Below are 18,994 nucleotides of genomic sequence, written 5' to 3'. Positions count from 1 at the left end.
TAGCATCGACAAAACTGCTGAGTTCTGTCAACGTTATGTCGGTACTGTAGATGCAGGTTTAGTTTTGTCGACAAAAGTCCACTTTTGTCGACAAAACCATAGTGTTATCTTCCCTGTATTATACAACAACCAGCAGAAGACCACCCTGGGCAAATGACTAACACATCATTTACCACAAAGGCTCACAGTCTATCCTTAAACCACATAAGGCCAACTGCTTATGATAATAATTTAGAAAGTATTTGTAATATATTAAATTGCAGCCGACTTTCATTATTGACTTTGTAGATTAGTCCTAAACATTTTCCATCTCCAAAACTGGATGGCCACATGAGGAACACTAGTACTTTTTTTGCCCTTATATAAGTGCAACATTGAATATTTTGAGAAGAAAATAATGTTATTGCATTAACAAGCTATAAAACAGAGAATTTTATCTTTGTTCAAATGAACTAATATCACTGTATTTTGCTCTTGCTTTTCCTCTATCAGGAGCTGACATATTACGGTTTAGACTGTTAAGTTTACACCCTGTTCTGAACAAGAAGCAGGGAAAACGTGGGTGGCCCCAGGAGCAGGTGACGGAAGAAAAAAGGAAAAAGTTACAACTCCCCCACCACCGTGCTTGTTCTCAGGCGGGAGAAATAATCTGCTACTGATTTACATTTGCAGAATATTTCTTCCTCCACACCCACTCAACTGTTCTGGCTAGCACATGTGCTGATACTGGGACGGCTAGAGACAGGAGTAGAACTAAGGCTCCAGACATTACTTGTCACCCTCCCCCACACACCAACTCCTTGCTGTCATGTTTTGGAAAAGCAGCCGCCACCCAGCAGAGTCTTGAAGTTTGCTGGCTACCCCCTTTTACTCTCTTGTGCTGATACATGGGACCAGAGACAATCTTGCCTCTTACGATAAACACAAATGATACTTCCTTAAGATGTTGAGACAGATTTTGAGAACAGGGAAAAAATCTGTGTGTGACAAAGTGAATTTCTGGTTGAAATTCTCATCATTAGAAGCATACTGTCAGCAGTATAATTATCGCTCAAATTATACCAACAAAAGAAGCTCATATTCAGTCAGTCTGAAATATGCATGCTTCTGAAGCACACAAAAATTTAAATTGAAGATCTAATAGAATGAACGCTGTACACTAGAGGTCCTAAGCTTCCCTTATTCACAGCATAAAAATTAGCTTGTCCAGGAAAAATGGAATGGCTCATCCAAGAGAAACTGAATTATGGTATATATTGTAGTACACCATTCTTATCTGAGGAGGTAACACCATTAACTTACAGGGTCTTAGGTGAAATAAAACAACTCTACCCTCAGAACTACCTGTGCAACTCCATTAATCTTTAGGAAATTACAGAGGTGTAGATAAGGGTATAACCTCAACACAATGGAGTTATACAGATGCAGCTAAAGGCGTAATTTGGTCAACATTACTCATAGTTATTATGACACAACATGAAGAGAATGCAGTTTAATTCAGTGCCTAGGAATATGAAGCTGACAATTATAAAACCATCTTTTTATTTACAAACTTAGTGAACTGCATACAGTGAACCCTCGTTTATCGCGGTAGATAGGTTCCAAACCCGACCGCGATAGCTGAAAATCCGCGAAGTAGGCTTTGAAAGCCGCGGAGGAGCTCCGGCGGGGGAGCAGCCCAGGCGTGCCTGGGATGCCCCCCCGCCGGCTTCCCCCGAGGCTTTGAAAGCCGTGGAGGGGCTCCGGCGGGGGAGCAGCCCAGGCGCGCCTGGGATGCCCCCCCCGCCGGCTTCCCCCGAGGCTTTGAAAGCCGCGGAGGGGCTCCGGCGGGGGAGCAGCCCAGGCGCGCCTGGGATGCCCCCCCCCGCCGGCTTCCCCCAAGGCTTTGAAAGCCGCGGAGGGGCTCCGGCGGGGGAGCAGCCCAGGCGCGCCTGGGATGCCCCCCCCCGCCGGCTTCCCCCGAGGCTTTGAAAGCCGCGGAGGGGCTCCGGCGGGGGAGCAGCCCAGGCGCGCCTGGGATGCCCCCCCCCGCCGGCTTCCCCCGAGGCTTTGAAAAAAGTCCGCGAAGTCGTGAATCCGCGATGGTCGAACCGCGAAGTAGCGAGGACTCACTGTATATCAAAGCCAGAGACATACAAAAGAATATGGAAACTCACAATGATTCAAACCCTTCAGCCACACTTTGGGTACGTCTACACAGCAGGGTTAAAGTCGAATTAAGCTACGCAACTTCAGCTACGTCAATTGTGTAGCTTATTTCGGCTTCTGGCGCTGTCTGCACAGCAAGGGCACTCTTCCTTCAGCTTCCCTTACTCCTCGTGAAATGAGGGTTACCATGAGTCAGAGTAAGAAGCTCTCCAGCTCGACATTATTTTGAAACAAAGGCTTGTACTGTAGACGCACACTGTGTTATTTTGGAATAACATGCCCTTTGGGTATAATCATACTTTATCTTGGGCCTCAAACCTGCAGTAAACCAGCTCAATACATGTTTGGTAATTAAATTTCTCACCTGTTAAATTATATGTTGCTTTGATGTCATGATAACTGGAGAATTCGAAATACAGGCAGTCCCCGGGTTACGTACAAGATAAGAACAAACCTACAGTCCCTAAGTTGAATCTGTATGTAAGTGGGAACTGGCATCCAGATTCAGCCGCTGCTGAAACTGATCAGTTTCAACAGCGGCTGAATCTGGACACCAGTTCCCACTTACATACAGATTCAACTTAAGAACCCCAGGCATCCCCAAGTCAGCTGCTGCTGAAACTGATCAGCAGCTGATTCCAGGAAGCCTGGGGCAGAGCAACTCTGCCTCGGGCTTCCTGTAGTCAGCCGCTGGTCAGTTTCAGCAGCGGCTGAATCAGGACTCCTGGGGCAGAGCAGCTGGGGTGCTGCCGGGTTGGTCCAGTAGCGCCAAGGAGCGGTGCTGCGGGACCAACCGGCAGCGCCCCACCTGCTCTACCACAGGCCCTGGGCTTTGCTCCACGTCTCCCTGGTCTGCTGGGGGGAGGGCACTAATAAGAGAATTAGAATTTGCTGGCTCTCCCACACTAAAATGCTTTAGTATAGATATGATACCCTACAATAAAATACAAAACACAAATCTTTCAGAAACTTGATATGAGTTCTCCACAATGGGTTCCAGATTGCTTTTAAATATTATGCTTTATTTCAGGATTCATTCAGCAAGCATAAAACATTTTACTTTGTTTTTTGGGAGAACAAACAAATTTTGGTATGATAGAGGGTAGTGGAGAATATTTAAAAACGTTGTTCTTGGTGTTCAAAACAATAAGTATTTTATTACTAACCATTATAAAGCAGTAGTATTTGGTTCAAGGAACCAGTATTGCATATTAATTATCTCCAAATTCCAGGTTAGACATGAAACCTAAGAACTTATGACAAACCCAGAGGAAAGTATTTTCTTCTATTGCCCTGTTGCAATCTGTGTCAATAATGAATAAGTGATATAAAACAGATAAATATTCACCTTAACATGGTCGAAAACCCAAGTGTCTAGTTTAGTTGCATCTTCTGCTCCAAAATCTTCATTTTCTGCTTTGTAACAGTATGTATAAACATGATCCCCACTAGCACCTGCAAAAATACAGATGCAATACTGGGTAGGAGAAAGAAAATTGAACATTTTTCCTTAATAAATATTAATAAGCAGGGCTCGCCGAACCGCGGCAAGTCCTGCACGCCGGCCATGCTGTTCGGTGATCTGCGCATGAGCAGATCGTTCTGCGCATGCACAGATCGGCCGAACCCAGCTCTTCCGGGTTGCAATCTACTCACCATGAGTGAGTAGATTGCATTATTTGTCGAGCCCTGCTAATAAGTATATACACAGAAAATTAAAAAAAAGATTAGAAAGCAGAGATACCTCTTGAATAATCTTAAATCTGTCCTCATTTTATGTTCTATTGTTTCTTGAGTTGTGTAACTCTTATTGGGTCAATATATTGACAGTATCAATGTCAGAGATGCACTTATGCCTCTTTTTATCCATATTATCCCTATTTTACAGTACAGCTTCTATCATCCTGACAAAGGATTAATAACGGAAGTTAAGAAAAGTTTAAGAAAAGATATACCCAAAAGCCATTAAAATGCTGTTTTATTACTGATGTTGCAACATGCTGGTCAAGAGATCAAAGTGCAGATCATCAGTCAGGAATTGGTGATCAAAGATGGAGGAGAATTAAAAACAATATCAAAAATCTTTACCTCTAGCTTTGAAAAAACAAAGATTTCTATTTTTCAGATAATAAACCTAATGTGAAACCACGTCAGACAATGCCATATCATCAAGGTTTAATAAAAGACATTATAACACTCAAATTTAAACAAACAAACAAAAAAACAATGGGCAAAGAAAGCTTGAGGAATTATGCAAATTAGTTACTCCCAATCCACTCAAGAGGGCAACCTCGCTAATGTATTATGCAAGGATAACAACGGAATGGATTGACACCTGCACCATCTTCAAAGTTGATACCTTTAAAAAATTAGGTCCGATGCATAAAAAGATAGGAGTCATAATTTTCAGAAAAATGCAGACATACAACACCGTGTTCATTGATGTAGAAAAATATAGTAGCTGGACAAGACAATCTCATTCCATACACGTTAACAACTATATCATGCTATCTTATGAAATAGAGAAAAGAGAAAAAACACATCAAAGTACTGAATCTTTGAAGTCCTAATGAGATCTGAAATCAGGTGGAACTTATAGAAATTCTGCAGTCTGGCTGAGCTGTTGAAGTCACTGGGCTACAATTAAGGCTGTTTCTTTTATTTCTGCATAAACTCACAATGGGGAAATATTCTTCTGTCAGTTCATAGCAACATAGAATCCAACAGATGTGTTGGTGGTTCCAATTATATCGTGCAATTTCCAGGCTTGTGGGTGAGCTAACATACCAAGTTCAATAGGTAACATTAGCTGGATTATGCTCAAGCCTCGTTGAAGTGTTACACAAACTTTAGTATAATTAAAAAGGGATTTTTAGGTCAGGAATCTGAAAGCTATATTCCCCTTCATGTGTCTTCCCTGTTTTACAATGGATTTTATTTAAAAATCCAAAACACATAATATAGATTTGCTGTCAGATGAATTGCTGTCAGATTACCGAGTAGAGCACTACAAGGCATTTTACAAATCTGTTTATTACTTTCAATGGAATTGAACCAGCCTTGTTGATATTATGGGATAATGCACTGTTCTATCATCTTCTGATGATGGGATACAGCAAGTGGGAAAAACTGGGGATCAATCTGAAACAATTTCTGTCCCTGAGAAGTGTCAGGAAACAAAAATTAAGTAGGTGCATTGTGTGGACTTATTAAAAGTACCCCCCTACTGCTCCCCACCCTAATTTCTACTTGAGTGAAGAATCTTTATTAATGTACAAACAAATACACTAGACAGTACAATGGGTAACCTTTCATGGACAATTCTAAAAAATATCTATTATGTAAAAAGTACCTATCTTTCAAGACAGAAGAGACAGGGAAGGAAAAGCCTCCTTTTCCTTCTAAACAGAGTGGAGAAGGTAGCAGGGATTTGGGGGAAAGCACTTTATTTAGAAGTGATGAGAAAAACAGGACGTTAAGCTAGGACACTTCTTCCAAGCATGTGCTATTGCCGCTCTATCCACTAACTGGATTGCTTGGTTTCAGCTCCTCCCATATCAGATTTCCCTGACTGGTTTTCTCACCAACAGATGCAATCCCATGGTGGGAAGCAGAGTCACTCATATTCAAAGAGTGCAGAAGGGGTGGACAAAGTCAGCGTTTTAGGAGGTCATGCACTTCAGTCTTTACAGTGAGAGCTATGTATCTACTTCTGCTATTCAATAACAGCAGATTTATTAGGCATCAAATACTGTGAAAACAGGATGTCAAGCATGCTGTATTTGCTGTGGCACAGAGTAGGACCCTTCGAGAATAAAAGAGCAGTTACACACATAGTAAGTACGCTCCTTTGAGATGCTTGCTTTCCTGGATTTCAGATCAGTGATGCAACCTGGAGCTTCTGAAAAGCAGTGTTTGCTGAAGATGCCCCCACATTTGGCCTATCTGTATCTCTTGTGTACACTTCAAGCTTCTTTCAAAATAACCTTTTCTGGAAGATATCTTCAGGAAAAGCTTATTTCGAAACAGAGCCTCTAAACACAAAAAGTGCAATGAAATAGTTATTTCGAAAGATAGTGTCCAATCAGTGTGAAAGCTATCTTGCATTTAAGGCCATCTGGATCCAGTTCGGGCAGGGCATTAGGAATATAGATTGGAATATACAACTCTTGTGTAGAAGTTAACATGGAAATATGGATGATCACACAAATGTTTGAAGGAAGCAAAGGATAAATAATTCAATTATGGAAACTATAATCTAACTCATTGATGATTAGTAGGCAGCAGGCTTTCTGGGTGAATATTCTGACTACTTAGCTATGAGGCTGTCATCAAGTGGTATAAGAGACTACAGTTTGATATTTTATACCATTAACATATAAAACCAACATTAATAGAAAACAAATTAACTCCTCGGCTATGTCTAGACTGCAAGCTTCTTTCAGAAGAACCTTTTTCCGAAAAGATCTTCCGAACAAACTTCTTCCAAAAGAGAGCATCCACACACAAAAGCGCATCGAAAAAGCAATCTGTTTTTTCAAAAGATAGTGTCCACATTGATTGGACGCTACCTCACATTTAAGCTGTGATTACTGTGGATGGTGTGGCCACCAGGGAACCTGTGCTTTTTCCTCTTTCCTCTTCTTTCGAAAGAACTTCCTCTTCTCTGTCCACACACGCCTTTTTCCGAAAGAGCTCTTTTGGGAAAAAAGGCTTTTTCCTCATAGAAAGAAGATTACCAATGTCAGAAAAACCTCTCTGTTCTTTCGATTTACTTTTGGAAGTATGAGATTGTAGTGTGGACATAACTTGGGCTTTGTTGGAAAAACAGCCCTTTTTCTGACAAAATTCTGTAGTGTAGACATACCCCTCCTAAGAAACTATGAACTCCAATCCCTTTCTGCGAGGGGGTCACTCACCACCGTAGCGGGGGTCCGTCGTCTGTCCCCGGAATCAGTCCTTTCCGCCCGCACAGGCCTCCGCTCATGTGGCGTTTCCCCTCTGGAATCTTCTAGTCTCGTTGCTCTCTTCGCCACACTGCCCTCCGGCAGTGCCCAAGTCACTCGCTCTGAGCCCCCCTTCCGGGGGATTGGTGTCTCTCCAGCAGGCCTAGCAGGCTGGCCGGTTGGCTGTCCGAGCGCCCTGGCCCAGCCTAACTCTCTAGCCCTGCCCTAGCTCCAGAGAGCGTCCTGCTCCCTCGGCAGCCAGGCTCACAGCCCTGCCGCAGGCCTAGCAGGCTGGCCGGTTGGCTGTCCACGCGTCCTGGCCCAGTCTGCCTCTCTAGCCCTGCCCTAGCCCCAGAGAGCGTCCTGCCCCCTCGGCAGCCAGGCTCACACTGCCTTGGCTGAAGCAGCCCTGCCCTTTTATAGCCCCCAGCTGGGCCTTAATTGGCCAATGCCGCCCAGCTGGGCTGAACTCCCCGGGCCTGCTCCAGGCTGGGGTTTGGCTCTTAAGGGGCCAGTACAGGGCAGCTGCCCTGTTACACTTTCCCACAGTGGTATACAGGCAGTCCCCGGGTTACGTACAAGATAAGGACTGTAGGTTTGTTCTTAAGTTGAATCTGTATGTAAGTCGGAACTGGCATCCAGATTCAGCCGCTGCTGAAACTGACCAGCACTGACTACAGGAAGCCTGAGGCACAGTTGCTCTGCCCCGGGCTTCCTGGAATCAGCCTCTGATCAGTTTCAACAGGCTGAATCTGGACGCCAGTTCCTACTTACATAGAGATTCAACTTAAGAACCCCAGGCGTCCCCAAGTCAGCTGCTGCTGAAACTGATCAGCGGCTGATTCCAGGAAGCCCGGGGCAGAGCAACTCTGCCTCAGGCTTCCTGTAGTCAGTGCTGGTCAGTTTCAGCAGCGGCTGACTTGGGGACGCCTGGGGCAGAGCAGCTGGGGTGCTACTGGACCAACCCGGCAGCCCCAGCTGCTCTGCCCCAGGCGTCCTGATTCAGCCGCTGCTGAAACTGACCAGCAGCGGCTGAATCAGGACACCTGGGGCAGAGCAGCTGGGGTGCTGCCGGGTTGGTCCAGTAGTGCCCAGAGCGGCGCTGCGGGACCAACCAGCAGCGCCCCAGATGCTCTATCACAGGCGTCCGGAGAAAAGACGGGTCTGCTGGGAGGGGGGGGGGTTACTAGCTGCGCCTCCTGCCCCCACCCCCCCCCCCCCCAGCAGACCAGGGAGACGCGGGCGGCGGACCGAGAAACACTGCGGTCCCGCTGCCCGGGTCCTCCGTGGCTTTGCTCTGCGTCTCCCTGGTCTGCTGACCAGCAGACCAGGGAGACGGGGAGCAAACCCCGTTCGTAACTGCGGATCCGACATAAGTCGGATCTGCGTAACTCAGGGACTGCCTGTATGCTCCTGAATGTCTTCAACGTGAGGCTGTACTGTGAGCTTCTCAAGTGATATGGTAATAGCCATTTACCTGCTTTCTCGAAGCCAGTGAAAGATAGCACAGTACACTAAAACTGAATTCCACAAATCCTTATCCAAGAACACACTTCTGCAAAAATGTAAACAAACAATCTGCCAATGGGCTAGATGCCACATTCTCTTCCCACCCACCAAGCTCAGAAGTTAAGTTTCAAGCAGAGGTCCTGGGAAAGCACAGATTACCGAGAAAAGATTTGCAGATAACTTTAAAACTGCAGGCCTGTACGCAGGAATTTCTGGGGGGGTGGGAGGGGAGAGAGAGGAGATGCAAGATGTGGGAGGGACTGATGGCTGCTACCGCACAGCCAAGCTGCACCCCGGCCTCAATCCAGGATGAGGAAGAGGGGAAAATCAGCCCCAACCTTCCCCAGGTGGCCACAGTATAGGGGGAGAGAGGCCGGGGCAGTGCACCTCCCTGCTTTCCCCTGGACAGCTGGAGCTTGGGAGAGGGAAACTGGGGAAACGTGCTGCCGTACCTTCCCTAGGTCGGCTGGAATCGGCCCCATGGTGGACCACGAAGGACCATGGGTGGAGGGTGCGTTCGCACCCATTGCACACCCCTGCGTACGGGCCTGAACTATTTTTTTCAGATTAACACAGAAGTGAACAAAAGGCGGAGTGGACCAAACTATTCTTTCTAAATCACTGAAAATAATAGGGTTGAGGCAAAGTAGTTATATTCATAAAACAGATTTAAAACAATGTTGTCAATTCTAAAATTATCTAGGAGGAGGTAGCACTGTAGTTTATCACATACTAGCAGATTTACCTGACGTTGCCGGAGTCATTCAGGGCAGGAAGCTGGTGGTATGATGAATACAGGAGTCAGGGCAGGGCCCCCAGGCATCAGAGGCTTTTTCCTCTCCTCCTAGGCCTCCCCCCAGCTACCAGAGCTTTTTTTCTTCTCCTCCTCCAGTGCTGCAGCCAAAGGGCAGGAAGGGGAAAGGGCTACTTATCCAGTCTGGTGACAGGCAAGATGGTGGACTCCTTGCCCTGCTGGCCACACTTGATATTACAGCTGCTCCAGTGGCCACTCTGCAGGATAGCTCTTGCCTGCAGGATCATTACCCCCCAGTGGCCATTCTCAATATTGCATCCTTCCTACAGCGGCCCCTCCCTTTGCATGTTATGGAAAACAGTCCCTTTCTTAGGGCTTCCGGTTGTCCTGGCACAACCAAACCCTGACTGCGCTTTAAGTTAAGAGAAGAGGAAGTTTCACACCAAATTTGTTGGTCCTACCTCATTTGGTTTAGGAGGAGTTCTTGAGCAAACAGACTCAGACAGACAGACTCAAGCCTCTTAAATGTTTTTATACACACACACACACACACACACACACACACACACACACACACACACACACACACTTAACCCACTGAAAGGAGGAAAATGATTGTTAAACATAGTTTCTTAATGAAAGTATACCTATGTTAAATTTGAAAGTAATTTTTAAGTTACAGACTGACGGGGCGCCTTGGCCCTGCACTGTAGAACAGACTGTGGGCTGGGCCCAGCTGGCTGAAAGCACCCCTCCCCCATGCCTTGCTGGGCAGGCTTGAGTATAAAAGGTGAGCTTGAGTATAAAAGGCCCTGAGGCACCTCACTCAGGGCTGACTGCTGAAGAGGAAGGACCTGTTGAGTTCCAGAGCTGGAGGAGCAGGCACAACCTGACGCAGCAGCCGCTACAGCCCCAGCAGCAACCACCATGGCCCTGGAGACAGTCTGGAGGTACAGCGATGAGGAGACGCGCAGGGTTGTAGGAAGTAGCCCAGGACAGGGAATTGCAACCCTGAGCACTCAGCACATTGTGGAGGGATCCCCAGATAGGGTTGCCAGATGGTTTCAACAAAGATATACACTTGACATTACATCTTATTTAGAAAATACTGGACATTTCTATTTTCTCATTTATATTTTCTCAATTTGTTTCCCGAAAAGAAAGCTCAAATACTGGATTGTCTGGTTCAAAACTGGACACCTGGAAACCCTATCTGCCCCACTGCCAATAGGGCCCTGGGCTGGGACCTGGTAGAATGGGTGGGTCCGGTTTCCCCTACCCTTCCCTCTGCAGTGCTCCTAGGCAGAGGAAGTTTCCTGAAGCCTGTGGATTAGGCCTCAGGGCCATATTTACCCCAATAGAGGGGAGCACTTCAAAGCCTGGGTCTTGGGACAGCAGTGACCCCGATTGGGGGAAGGCGGGCCGCTATAGGGACTTAGGCTGCTGAGCCACACTTACCCCACATAGGGGGTTCTGGGACTCAGACACCGGCCATTCGGCCGTACAGACACTGATAAGTGGGGGATTTTGACTGCAGAAGTCCAACTGAGGGATTTTGACTGCTGAGTTGCACCCCTCGACACAGATGTTTCAGAATTGCAATAGTATATACAATTTTATTTATCACACAAACTGGACCTAAAACCTATGCTTGGAGCTAAATTGCACTATTTGGGCACAGCTCTACACTGGGGAAAGCGTGAAGCCATACTACCAGGAAGATATTGATTTGGATGGTGCAGCCTACTCCCCAGATAAGCCCAGCACTTTGTCAGCTGGTATGGATATAGGAGGGAAGAAATCTCCCATCCTCTTTGGGGCAATTAAAAAAAAAAAAAGACCCACACAAATACAACAGCCTTACTACTCATTCAGCACAGGAAGGGTGACTGCCTCTTTTCTTTGCAAAGCATATCCAATGCCTTGCAAGGTGGGTAAAATTAGGAAAGCATCAAAATATACCATAAATAGTAGTGAAAAATTAGTTCCATTTAAAGCTTATTTCCCTTTGTATTATTTGTGAGGAGGATTTTTTTCCCAAATCACTCCACAACAGGTATCAGGCTAAAAAAAGATGTGTAGCATTCACTGTATTAATAAAGTTACAACTTCCATAAGGCATTGCTCGAGATTTTAGTTTAGGTATTGAAAAAAAACCAGGACTTATCCTACTCCCACATGTAGTATTTCTGTAAGATTCTGGTTTTATAATTTGCATATAAAAAGTAATTTATAACAACATAAAGGTTTACAGAAATGCTAACTATTGGAAACTCCTGAAAATACCTCTCTCATTAATCTACTTTTAAAAAAAAAAATCTTTTAAACGTGACACCGGTGGATATGTTGTAGTTTCTCAGCTAATATGATGCACACAATTTAAGCTTACCTTTAGCAAACATAGGTAAAATATCTGGACTTCCCCAGCTCCAAGTATATTTGCTTTCATTGAAAACTGAATCAAATTCTACTGGATTTTCTTTCCATCCTGTCAAAACAAACAATGTTAATGGGATTGTCCAGCTATAACAGAAAGCCAGATATGGCCCATTGACTAAAATAGAAGTGGGCAAGATATGGGCCAGGGGTTGGATCCAGCCTGCCAAGCCTTTCAGTCTGGCCCACAGACCCACCCCATTGGACCCACAGGCAGCGAGCAGCCCCAGGGCTTAGAGCAGCTGGCTGCTCCATCTGCCTCTCTGCGCTGGTGGTAGGAAAAAATTTTGTGCACTGTGAATTCCCTCCTTCACACAAACTCCTTCTAAGACCCCACATTAAAAATTATTGCCCAACCCTGATCTAAATATTAATAGTACTACGAAGTAGGGAACACATATTATAATAAAAATATATACTTGTACATTCTAGAACTAAAATTAAATTTTACTTCCTTTTAATCCCATTTGCTTATGCTTATAACTCAGGAAAAAAATTTGGCTGATGACCTTCATAGTTGGTTTCTGCCAAGGCTTTAGTAAGTCTAAGCAACAACTGTCCATCCTTTATTCCATTAAGCAAGGCTAACAAACAAAATTACTTCCCCCCGCCCCCCAAAGTTGAGATGATTTCAAGGCTTTATTTTGTGCATACATAGTTCAAAAGTGTTGCAACTTTACTAGTACTCACAGAAGAGTAGCCTCCAGGCTAATACCTGTATTAAATTATAAGTGATTGATAGTTTGGTCTTCATGTGTAGTACTAAGTTTAGAGCTCAAATATTATCTATAGGACTCGAGAATAACGTGACTGAGTTTTCCATTCATGCTGTAGGGTTCATTTGTCATCCAGACATTTTAAGAGAAGGGGTACTGAGGGACAAGGGGTTGGGGGAGGAGGGTTAACCTCTTTTTAGAGCACTAAGAAGGTGTGTGAAATTTCATTCATCTTTAATGGAATAAGCAATCTATTTGTAATACGAGTTAATGATTGTAGATTAATTTTTAAAATTGTCAGAGCACTCAGACTGGCTGGATGCCAGATATTAGTTAAATTAACATATTTTAATAAAGAAATAACACATGATCTAGCTGTTTTTTAGTTTTATGAATGAGGTTGATTTGCACAGCTGTGTACTGGTCCATCTACATAACTATAGAAGTACAAAAAAGAAGCTCTGCTATACATACTTTGAGAATAAGGCCACATCAGTCCAAAGGAGATATGTTACTAGACTCTGTTTTGAACAGAACTGAGAAAACGCTGCCACTCAAGAATTAATATAGTGGTCTTATTTCTTTCTAGCTTCTGTAAATGTCTGTGGCACAACCTAAGTGGCACTAGGAAAAATTAAGGAATCAAATAGTTTGTCCCACTCTGACAATGGAAACTAAATATTGTTTTTTTGTTCAGTGTCTTTTTGATATATGATGTCTCCCCAGATTGGTGGAGATAAAATTGGGGTTTCCCCTGCTCACACCCTCAGCTCTTTTTTTTTAACTTTATAAAAATAAAAAACAAGCCACACCTCTTGTTAAAAGAGCTAGAATGACAGCCTTGAAGACTGAAGTCTAATTTAGCTCTCAGTACATGTAAAGCAGTCGGAGGCATTTCATGCTTAACCCATGCTATCCTGCCAATGTACCTCAACCCTGCACTGGATAGACTAGTTTATTCACTATGACCATTCAATTCTTGGCCTCGCTGCAGAGACTGCATCCACGTTTGACCTGATATAAATAAAGACACCCATTAACTAGGAATAGGACTAAGATCAACAACTAATTTTTACTTAGGTATAGGTTCACACAAATAAGTGAATAATAATCATTTTTAAAAGACCAGTCATACTAGGTTTGCCATCCGGTCCAATGGCCTCTCATATTCTATGTTTCTCTGACCCCAATCTCCAGATTTCTAGTGAATAAATGTTGCCCTGTGAGGCACATCACCACTGATTCTATTCCCCAAAAAGTGGCTCCTTCTAGACTTGCTGCCTGCTTCCTCAGAGACAGGCAACAAGATTATAAAGAGAGAGTCAGTGGCATCACTGCCAATCCTGCATTTGCAGCCGCTGCTGGAATGTGCACCTGCTGTTGCAACAGCTGCTGGACACACAGTTTCAGATCGAATAGGTTTTTTCACCAACTCCTCCAAATGCAGTCCACAGTAATGCTGACATTTCAGGAATTGGATCCACCTGTGCTAAGAGGAAGCCTGCATACAGATCAGTACATTTGTTGTCTGCACACAGGTTATTATTACAGAGACAACATGTGGTAAAAAAGTTAATCATTGCCAATTTGAGTCAGATTTGAATTAATAACACAGACAAATTGTGCATAGCCCATCAATGATGAATCCTCTGTTATCCACAACTGAGGAGCTCAATTAGCATTCCAAAAAGCCATGGTCTCATGAATGATATATGCTTTCATCTCACATTGGAAAAGTCAAATCAAATTTAAAATCTTAGTTACAAGCTGATAACATATCACTTCTGCCATTATATTTTAAATTTTAATAATTTAAAGTGCTATCTAGTACAATAATTAATGCTAAAACAGGAATAAAAATATACCTGTCCTATTTCCATAAGTATTTAATAGTGGCGAATTCTCCAAAAATGAATTCATGTTTTCAGTCTATTATGTACACATTCACTAACCCATTTTGAACCTTACTATGCCACCAAAATATCTTATTTAGACAATGATGTTGGGACCTCACACTTGTGTACCTTTAGCAACTGCACTGACATCTTCATAAAATCCAGCTATAAGTGCCACATGTCCTGGTCTAGATTCTGTTGGAACGCGTGTATGAGAGATTCCCCAGCTGCCTTTGTATTCTATGATACTCCTGAAAAGAAAATACAAAGTAATTACTTCACAAGACTGCGTGTGTACATGCATGTGAAGAGTAGTCTGTTGAAAAACTGATGGCTAGATACTAAATTACAACTCTCAAGATTTAGTCTTGAACTGTAACTGTTAAGCTAGAAAGTATCTACCAGAAGATAACTAACACCCGCCAGGTATAATTACTATCATAGTCAGCCACTGTTGTGAACATAGGAGGTTAACTAGTGTTATCATACATTTCTAGTTGATATGTTATTTTATTTCTACTTTTTTTAAAAGTAGAATTTTTCTAGAAAAGGATATTCATTTTATCACTCTCTCTTCTAGATTTTGCTTTTTTCCCTCCTTAGTTTGACCTGTATATTTCCAGTTAGATTTTTTTTCTTCCTCAAATAAAATATAGGCAATTATGCAAATTTCTTGTGATTCAGGCCAGAAAAAAGGCACTATTTCAGAACTGAGGCAGTACTGAAGAGGGACAGAGATGGAAGGTAAAATGGAACAAACCAATTTTATAACCTCTACCACCAGCTTCACAGGTGATTAATCCCCTTTGTCCAGTCAGTCAGCTCCTTGCATGGAGCCCTGAGCTTCTGACTGGGTGGGGCTAATTAATCATCTGACACAGTTTAGAGGGAACACTGTCTATCACCCATTCATCAGCTGTAATCTTCTCCTATGAAGATTGAAAGTGGGAGAAAAGTCCTAACGGAAGAAGGCAGGTAGCTGAAGAACCAATAATTAGGGTTGTTCCAGATACTTGACCAAACCACCAAAACTTTAATAATCAATCCTAGAATACTAAAACTGGAAGGGACCTTGAGTGGGTGGGTGAGATTCTGTGGCCTGCATTGTGCAGGGGGTCAGACTAGATGATCATAATGGTCTCTTCTGACCTTGAAGTCTAGAAGGTCATCAAGTCCAGTCACCTGCCCATATGGCAGGACCAAGCACCATCTAGATCATCCCTGACAGATGTCAATGAGTATGTAGTGGGTAGTCTCTCATTGAAACCTTATTTTCTTCTTTTTAGGCAGCTCAGTAAGTTTCTGGAAATCAGAAAACTGGATAGACTAGAATATCTGAGCCCTCTGGGTTCTACTATATCTTTGTTTAATTACAGGCATAAATATCCCAAAGTATTGCAAGGCAGCCCCAAGTCCTTCAAGGTGTGCAATGATTTCTCAGCAAAGATTTTGAGAAAAGGGTAAGTTCTAGACTAGGGGTGGCCAACCAGTTAGACACTAAGAGCCAAAATAGCTGTGGATAGTAGTGAAAAGAGCCACGCACCTCTCCCCCAGAGCCAGACACCCCCAGTCTCACTGCTTTAGCCCAGGGCCCTCCCCTTCCCACAGATCAGTTGTGTAGCAAGGGTGTTATGTGCCCAGGGACACAAGCAAAAATTTGTGCACCTCCCCCGCCCAATCATTTGCACCAGGTCCCCAGTGGAGCAGTCCCAGGAGCAGCAGCAGGGAGTCACCTGCAGGGAAGGAGCGGAGCAGTTGGGCACACGGAGGTACTCTGCTCCGTTCGGCTACAGACTGATGGGGGCTCCAGGCCCAGGCAGTGGACGGTTTTTTGCAGGCTATTCCCCATGTGCCGCTGGAGCTAGAGTCCCTGGCCTGGGCCTGCTGTTCCGCGAGCAGCGCAGGGTCTGGTGGAGCCACTCAGCCCTGCTCCAAGGAGTGGCGAGGGCAGTGCCTGGACATAATGGGCTGGGGACGGCAGCTGGTGCCCGGGCTGTGTGGTGGGGCTTGGGGGCCCTCGGCTTTTTGTGGCACGTGGACTTGCCTTCCTGTCCCAAACCAGATACCTGACAGAGGGTCACAAGGAGCCTGCTGGGAGCACTATGTGGGGCAGCAGCTGGCCAGCTCCTGCCCTGTTCTTCACCCCTTGGAACCCAGGCTGGGGGCAAGATCTGGCCTCTGCTCAGCCAGCTCCTGCCTGCAGTCCTGTCCAGTCCAGACGCTGAACTGTGCAGCGGGGTGGCACTGGGCTCCCGGGCCAGGCCTTTGAAGTGCCCACTCCCACCACCTGGTCCTGCCTTGGTGTCTTGTCTGCAGGGAGCAAGTGGCCCACTGGTGCTGGGCTCGCCGGGTGAGTCTGTGCGCTCCCACCTCAGCCCAGTGCCCCCTACTGTGGTGACTGAGGTCAACTGCCCCCCCCCCCCCCCTCCAAGCTATTCCACTGCCACAGAGCCAGGCATCCCCAGCTCTCCTCCCTCCCTCCCCCCGCTACGCAATCCCTGTATCTCACTGGAGCCACCGCCACATGCTTCTTCCTCCAGGAACTGGGGCACGTGCGCAGAGCAGCCGTGAGCAGTCCAGGCACATGGCTCCAAACAAGCCATAACCCTAAGAGCTGCATTTCTTTGAGCAAAGAATCACATGTGGCATGAGAGCGTGTGTTCGCCACCCCCGTTCTAGACAGTATTTCGGTGTTTCCTAAGTGAATTCACAGGGCTGGAGCAAGGATACCCAATGTACACTGACTACCATGGAGATGGAGTGCACTGCAGTGTCAGTCGCACCTAGGAAGACCTGTAATGAGGTTCTAGTCAGAAACTAACTTTCTGCTATTATAGCCTGGAACTGTTTGCAAAGTTTTTTGGGGAGGGGGGGGGGAGAAGAAGTTACCCTTATCGTGCTGGGTAGATTAAATGTCTGTCACATCCATATACTGCTTCAACAACTACGGAGATAGAAGGACGTGAAAATAAAATTTCACAGTGATTGGCTGGGATACACTAATTTTAATGACATGTTTACATGAGGGTAATACCATCAGCAGTAGAGTTGCCAACTAGGTTTGCCAGGCATCCAGTTTCTGAAGACAGACCCAGGCAGTTCCAGTCAGCATTGCTGAATGAGCTGTTACAAGTCTGGTCAGCTGTGCAGCAGGGCTCAGGCATGGCTTCCCTGGCTCCATGCTACTCCTGGAAGCAACCAGCATATCCCTGGCTGCCAGGGCTGGAGCAGTCCTCTGCCAATTTCAGGCCACATGCAGGAGGCTGTTCCCAGGGAATCAGTTACCAATACCCAGTAAGCATCACTTGGTAAGGGTGATGCTCATTGAGTAACCAGTTTACCAGTTACCTGTCTACATCCTCCTCTCACATCCAAACTGCCTCCCAGAGCCCCATCTCACATCTCAACCCCTTTCTCCCACTCTCAACCCACTCCTGCATCCCCCATCTCCAGTCATACCCCAGATCTTGTATCCCCAGCTGGATATCACCCCAACTCCCTACTCCAGTGGCCAGTTAAACTTGAATGAGGATGGGGAAGAGCAAGCAATGGAGGGAGAGGGGCTGCAGTGCACGGTAACAGAGCCTCAAAAAAGGGATGGGCAGTAGCAGGGCTGGGAAGGTTTTGGGGAGTTTGTTTCTGTGCAATTAGAAAGTGGACAACTCTATTGCCAACCCTCCTGGTTTCACTAGGAGTCTCCTGGAATTGGGCTCTTTCCCAGAGGCTACTGAAGCCAAACCAGGAGATTTTAGACCATTAAAATTCAGTGGCACAGTAGGGCTAAGGCTCCACACCACTCCCAGAAGTGGCTGGCATGGCCCTGCAGTCCCTGGAGGGTTCCACACACTGTCCCTACCCCAAGTGCCACCTCCACAGCTCTCACTGGCCAGGAACTGCAGCCAGTGGGAGCTGTGGGGGCAGTGCCTGCAGACAGGGGCTTGCATAGGTCACTTCCATGAGTGGCATAGGGCTATGGCAGGCAGGAAGCCTGCCTTAACTCCACTGTGCCACCAAACAGGAGTCACCTAAGGTACATACCGCTCATATGGAGCCCATACTCCTCACCTCTCTAATCTTCTCTCCCAGCCCTGACCACCTCCTGTATCCAAACCCCCTCCCAGAACCTGCACCCCCTCTTATGCCCCAACTTCCTGACCAGGCTCAGCCTAGGGCACCCTCTCACACTCTGAACCCTTGGCCCCAGCACCACTCTCCTGCACCCGACCCTCTGTCCCAGCCCGGTGAAACTGAATGAGGGTGGAGGAAAGCGAGCGACAAGGGATGGAGTGAGACAGGGACTCGGAGAAGGGATGGGAAGGGATGTGGCTTCAGGAAGTGGAAGCAAGGATGTTTGGTTTGTGAGATTAAACAGTTGGCAATCCTAATTAAAAGGGTCTGCTACATGGTCTTGGCAGAATCCAAGAGGGCCTCAGATACTCAAAGTAGGTGTCACATACAAAATGTCTAAGAGCTTGTGCTGCAACTCTGGAAGCTCCTCTAGAGAAGGATCTGTAATGAGTCTGCAACACATTTCATTAGCTCCTGAAATTGTTTGAATTCATTGGCCATAGAAGTGGAGGAGGCTAAGAG

General features: G+C 45.6%; 1 protein-coding gene across 6 annotated transcripts in view; it reads right to left on the bottom strand.

Moving 5' to 3' along the window:
* The window catches only part of PIGN (phosphatidylinositol glycan anchor biosynthesis class N), a 165,545-nt gene that overhangs the window by 123,098 nt on the left and 23,453 nt on the right, over positions 1-18,994 (bottom strand). For all 6 annotated transcript variants that reach the window (XM_075921388.1, XM_075921390.1, XM_075921393.1 and 3 more), the window contains exons 3-5: positions 14,534-14,655; positions 11,747-11,845; positions 3,497-3,603 (exon numbers count right to left, since the gene is read on the bottom strand). In XM_075921388.1, the coding sequence (XP_075777503.1) occupies positions 3,497-3,603; positions 11,747-11,845; positions 14,534-14,655 (328 nt within the window). The remainder of the gene's footprint in view (positions 1-3,496; positions 3,604-11,746; positions 11,846-14,533; positions 14,656-18,994) is intronic.

Source organism: Pelodiscus sinensis, chromosome 2 (assembly GCF_049634645.1).
Source record: "Pelodiscus sinensis isolate JC-2024 chromosome 2, ASM4963464v1, whole genome shotgun sequence".
In the NCBI taxonomy this organism is placed as follows: domain Eukaryota; kingdom Metazoa; phylum Chordata; order Testudines; family Trionychidae; genus Pelodiscus; species Pelodiscus sinensis.
Note: the sequence above shows the minus strand (reverse complement) of the source record. Positions and strands in the feature narration are given on the sequence as shown.